The sequence below is a fragment of the Pelecanus crispus genome, chromosome 1, assembly GCF_030463565.1.
Source record: "Pelecanus crispus isolate bPelCri1 chromosome 1, bPelCri1.pri, whole genome shotgun sequence".
Classification (NCBI taxonomy): Eukaryota; Metazoa; Chordata; class Aves; order Pelecaniformes; family Pelecanidae; genus Pelecanus; species Pelecanus crispus.
This window is the reverse complement of record NC_134643.1, coordinates 107,277,155-107,282,143: the sequence shown is the minus strand read 5'-3', so window position 1 is coordinate 107,282,143 and position 4,989 is coordinate 107,277,155. Positions and strand designations below refer to the sequence as shown.

Genomic DNA, 4,989 nt, shown 5'->3' with positions numbered 1-4,989 from the left:
GGTACAAGTGCTGTTAACCACAGATAGTTCTACAGATACTATACTTGACATTGTTAAGTAGGCAGATCCCCTATTCAAACATGTCTTATGATTTCAGACACTGCATCCAGTAGACTACATAGGGAAAAGACATAAATGTGTATAAAAACCAGAGGCAGTTAATATACACTGTTACTAATAAGGAGAAGTTTTACAGGTTCCAAGTATAATGAGAGTTAAGCATGCCAAGCTTAAGGACTTACTAAGGCTTGACGCTGTAGTATTCTTCTGGTGTCACAATTTTCAATCCACCGAAGTAGTCCAGGACCCAAATATTGGTGATGTTGAATTTGGCAAAGAACCAATTATGATCCTTAGGCCAACTTTCCATTTCAGGGTGGCGACTGAATAATGCTTTTTTTGCTAAGCCTGCTTCTGAATCATTCACCTAAACAATAACCAGCAAAATATTGCAGTAAGATAGTCATGTGAAGACAAATTTTAACTAAAAAAACCCCTCTGCTGACTGCAGTGTGCTCTTTTCAGTTTAGCCACGTCTTGTCCCAAAGGACTCATTACAGTGGCAGAGTCCACTCATCTTCAGTGTGGTGTACAACTGTACATGAGACAGACAAAAACTCCAATGCTGTTCCTTTTAATATTAAATCAAAAGGGTGCTTTTAAAGTAAGCATGAGCAAGAAAGTACTTCTTCAACATAAGTCTTTCAACAAATCACAAAACAGAGAAGTATGGATTCTTGTTGAATTGTTACAATGCAATGTTTTAGGTGTAATTTTACCTCCTCTGCACCTGCTCACTCAGACACAAACAGATCCAACTGTGTTCAGATACATGCAAAACCACACATATGCAAATAGTATGATATAACAGAATCTACAAGAGAAGGGAAGCTGAAATGTGTGACAGCACTTAATATACAGTATGCAAATGTTTAAAGGGTTAAATCAACAAGTCAGAGCTCTGGGTATGGTACAAGAGGAACTAATTAAAATAAACAATTCCACTATTGGTGAGAAACCCATGACAGCAATTAAAGGATTGCTGGAGTGTACCGTACAAATATCCGAGGTATGAAAACACCGAATAAGAACTTCAGTTATCATATAAGAGAGACCAATTACGATTAGTCCTCATCCTCAATCATTATCCTCAATAATGGGATTAAGATCTTCAATGATTAACACGTGCAGTTCTAAATTCCTTCTGTGGAACACCAAAGTACTGGTGCATGAAAGAATACTGCCCTGGCAGCAACATCACCAGATAATACAATGCACTTTTTCTGTCTCTAATACCTGTAACTTAGAATCATAGAATCGTTTAGGTTGGAAAAGACCTTTAAGATCATCCAGTCCAACCATTAACCTACACTACCAAGTCCACACTAAACCAATCAAGGGCAGGTTAATATTTACTTCAATAAAGTTTCAGAAGTGCGTATGTCACACCGCAAAGAATTTAACCAAGCAAAAGAGATGGAAAAAACCTTCACACTTCATTCACAAGAGAATTGTCTTAGAATTCTTAGTTTCAAAACAGGTATAGAGGAATGAGGGAGATTTCCTTCATTACAATATTGTCCTCCCAAGTTCCTTGCTCAAGACACGCCAACATAGCTCCTGCAAATATCAAGTGGTAACACCATTTTCCTCACACAAACTATGAGCCAGCCTTCTGGTATCGTGGCACATAACATCTCTTTGTATACTTTTGCACAGAAATTTTAATCTTTCTCTTCTCCATCCACTAAACAATACCATTTAACACACGCCATCTTGTCCAGTGTCAACTTTCAGCTGCTTACCTTTACAACACTCCCACAGAAGATTATGTGGGCACAGAGGGGATTCTGGGGATCATATCTGTGCTTCTTGCAGTAAGGAGTCTGTGCCAAAGACACAGTTAAGGAGGCATTTGAATTGATCTGAAACACAAGTAGTAAGACAAGAGGTTTACATGCTTTTGCAAGAAAAATGCCATACCCACCACATTTTCAGCTTTTGGTACTTTATTCAGCTCAGTATTACTGGTAAAAAGAACAAAGCTGTCATCACCTTTTCTCAACTGTATCTGAAAGCCTACTTAGATGAGCTCTGAATCTGAAAGAAAGGCCAGTTTAGAAGTGCGCTGAAGTTTGTTAGCGTAAAACGCAAACCTCACAAAACAGCACTCTTTCAAATTCTGAATTCAATATACAGTCTAGCTATTTCACATTCAAGTGATGATATATTCCAATTTATATACACACAAGACAGTACAGAAGACAAGGACATACAGTGAACTTCATTAAGTCAATTCTGGTGGAAGGACAAAGGGTAACCAACTGAGTTTCACAACTGTTGATGAGATTAGTTAAAACCAAACACTACCACCACCCTGCATCAAAACAAGCCTCCTGGCTGCCCCCAAACTGGTCAGCTCTTTGGAAGTTTAAAGTGTATTTCAAAAGTTAGGCTTAAAAAATCTTAAGAATTTAAGTAAGACACCTAACTCAAAGAATTAAAAGAATCTGTACCCGATTGTTTTTCTAAAACTAATTTGGTGAACACAGCTTGAAAAGTATTGGTGCAAAACCAGGATTGCCTACTGCAGAATGTCACATGCTAAAATTCATTGTCTCCCAGCAAAGAAAGTTCACGTGCTTTAGGAAATTTCATTAAAAGAGCTCATCTCAAAAAGAAACTCCCAAAAGTCACTTAAAGCACTATGCAGTGCAATGCCACTGAACTGGTGAAACAGGAGCCACCACCTGACTCACAGCACTGGTAGGAAGTTGATTAACTCCAGAAAAAGCCTACTCATGATTATTCAACACTACCTCCTACCAGACCTCTGCCTTACACGTGACTGTCACAGTCAAATGTTTCTGCCCTGTAACAGCAGAATAAGGATCTGTTGGGGAGCTTTCTGAAGGAAAACATTCACTAACAGTTCATACCATGATTTTTATGTTATTCTCAAAACAAAAGGGCATAGGTGAGCTGGAGAATGAGATACTACACAAGCTAAATTAGGCTTTCTACAGCACTTAGATACATAATTAAGCTGTTTTACTGTAGCAAACTGAAACCCGACAGGGAAAAAACAAGAAAGGTTTACAGTAAAAGAATCTGAAAAAATTGTATTACTTGTTTTGTGTTTGTTTTACTAATACTGTCCTAGTTACTAGGAAAAAAAATGGTTCCTTTTTATTAAAGGATATATACGATCACTATTTCCTAACTTTTTAGCCAACTCTCTCTTCACCACAGCCACGCAAAAAGGCTGCGACAAGGCCAAGTACACACACTCAGAGCCTCAGCATGCCAGTCTGCTGCCTTCCTTCGTCCACCTGCCTTTACGGTAAGCTCCAGAGATTTAACTACTATTCCTTCAGTAGGCTGCGTAGGAGCCCTCTTTGCTCAAGGCCCACACCACCCGTTTCCAGTCCTTTTGATACTTTTTGTGACGTTTGCCCTGTTTAAATATTCTGTGGCCCCTCATTTCTCTACTCAGGGGCTTCTGGAAGCTTCAGCCACTTCCTCTACCAGAGTGCTACTTCGTAATTTTTCAGACCATGATCAGCAGGAACTTCTCAGGGGGACTGCCGAGCATCCACACAGACAGCACCGCTGTTGAGATGTTCCAGGGCTACGAATTGTCCCCAGGGCTCACAAAGGAGGTGACATCCATGGCACTGGCAGCGAGCACCATTACGCTGCCTTCAGAAAATGCTGGTGTAAACCCCGACTCCTACAAAAGAGACTCCAACCGCCGCTTGCTACTGAGACGAAAAAGCACAGGCGACCAAGAAATATACGCCAGCGCATTAGTCACCTGCACGCTTGCAAGTTTTAAGCCTCCTTTACCGGGGTCACCGCTTCCATTCGCGGGTGGCACACGCCAGCGCCAGAGCTGATTTTGCAGGGGACCCCCCCCCTTCCCCCGTCCACCGCCCGAGGGGGCAAAACCCCGCCTCGCCGTTGCCCGAGACCCCGCGGCCCGGCTGCTCCCGCTCACCTCCAGGTCCTGCACGGAGATCTCCATGTCGGTCAGGTAAAGGTAGGGGACGCCGCTGCCGCCGGACGGCCCGGGGAGGCCGTCGCTGAGGGAGAAGATGTTGGCGAAGGGCTGGCCGCGCAGCCCTTCCTGCGCGGAGAGGGTGGCCAGCGCCCCCCAGTCGCAGTTGTGCAGCACGAAGCGCGCCATGCGTGCCGCCTCCTCCGGCGGCGGGATGGCCCCGCCGGCCGCCAGCAGCAGCAGCGCCGCGGCGCAGAGGAGCGGCAGCCCCGCCATCACGCACCGGCTACCGGTCGCCACACGCACCGCCGGCCGCCGCACGCACCGCCCGCCCTGCCCCGCGCGGGGAGGGCCGGGCCCCTCAGCTCTCCGCCAATCGGAGCATCCCTGCCCCGCCCTCCTTCACCAATGAGGGCGCGCCGGGGACAACCTTGCGAGGGGGAAAATCAGCCTGCCCGCCGTCAGCCAATGGGCTCGCGATGTTCTCCTCTTCAGCCAATGAGGGCTTGCAGAAGGCGGGGACAATCCCCACAGCTTTCGTCCGGTGTAAACAACTCTGACAGCGCTGCCTCGCCGTCGGGAGGGGAGGGGGAAAGGGGCGGAGTCACTGGTAGTCCAGCAGCCAATGAAAGACCTGTTCGGAACTCTCTGCCAATCACGTTTTGCGGCCGGCCGGCAGGCGCGGCTCGCCCCCGCCCGCGACGGGGGGGGTGGTGGTGGTGTGTGAAACGTGGAGGCGCGCGCAGGTCCAGTAACGGCCGCGGGGCTGACGGGGCCTCTGACGGGACGTGGCCGGAGCTGGCGGCCGCGTTTTGCGGGCGGTCCGAGGCGGCCCGCGGGCAGCTGAAGTGGAGGCAGCCCCGCAGAACGGCTCTGCCCGCCTTCCGGTACCTACTGCCTCGGCGCCGATCTGTTTTGCCAGGTCTGAGGGAGCCGGCGTGGGTGATGGCGTCGGCACGGTGCCCAGCAGCCGTCCTCTGGCGTTGCCC

At 47.2% G+C, this 4,989-nt stretch overlaps 1 protein-coding gene across 1 annotated transcript; it reads right to left on the bottom strand.

Annotated features, from left to right (window-relative positions):
* Nucleotides 1-241: 241 nt before the first annotated feature.
* Nucleotides 242-4,276, bottom strand: CREG1 (cellular repressor of E1A stimulated genes 1). The gene is made up of 3 exons (XM_075705833.1): nucleotides 4,001-4,276; nucleotides 1,806-1,925; nucleotides 242-427 (listed from the first exon to the last, which is right to left on the bottom strand). Exons 1-3 carry the CDS (start codon nucleotides 4,274-4,276, stop codon nucleotides 242-244), a joined length of 582 nt encoding a protein of 193 aa, XP_075561948.1.
* Nucleotides 4,277-4,989: the final 713 nt, after the last annotated feature.

What these genes read in the sequence shown, in the direction of transcription:
- CREG1 (XM_075705833.1), bottom strand. Translation starts at nt 4,276, where the DNA reads ATGGCGGGGCTGCCGCTCCTCTGCGCCGCGGCGCTGCTGCTGCTGGCG. An exon ending in TCTCCGTGCAGGACCTGGAG is followed by an intron (nt 1,926 to 4,000) that starts GTGAGCGGGAGC and finishes CTTGTGTTTCAG; the next exon opens with ATCAATTCAAATGCCTCCTT. An exon ending in TCTGTGGGAGTGTTGTAAAG is followed by an intron (nt 428 to 1,805) that starts GTAAGCAGCTGA and finishes GTTATTGTTTAG; the next exon opens with GTGAATGATTCAGAAGCAGG.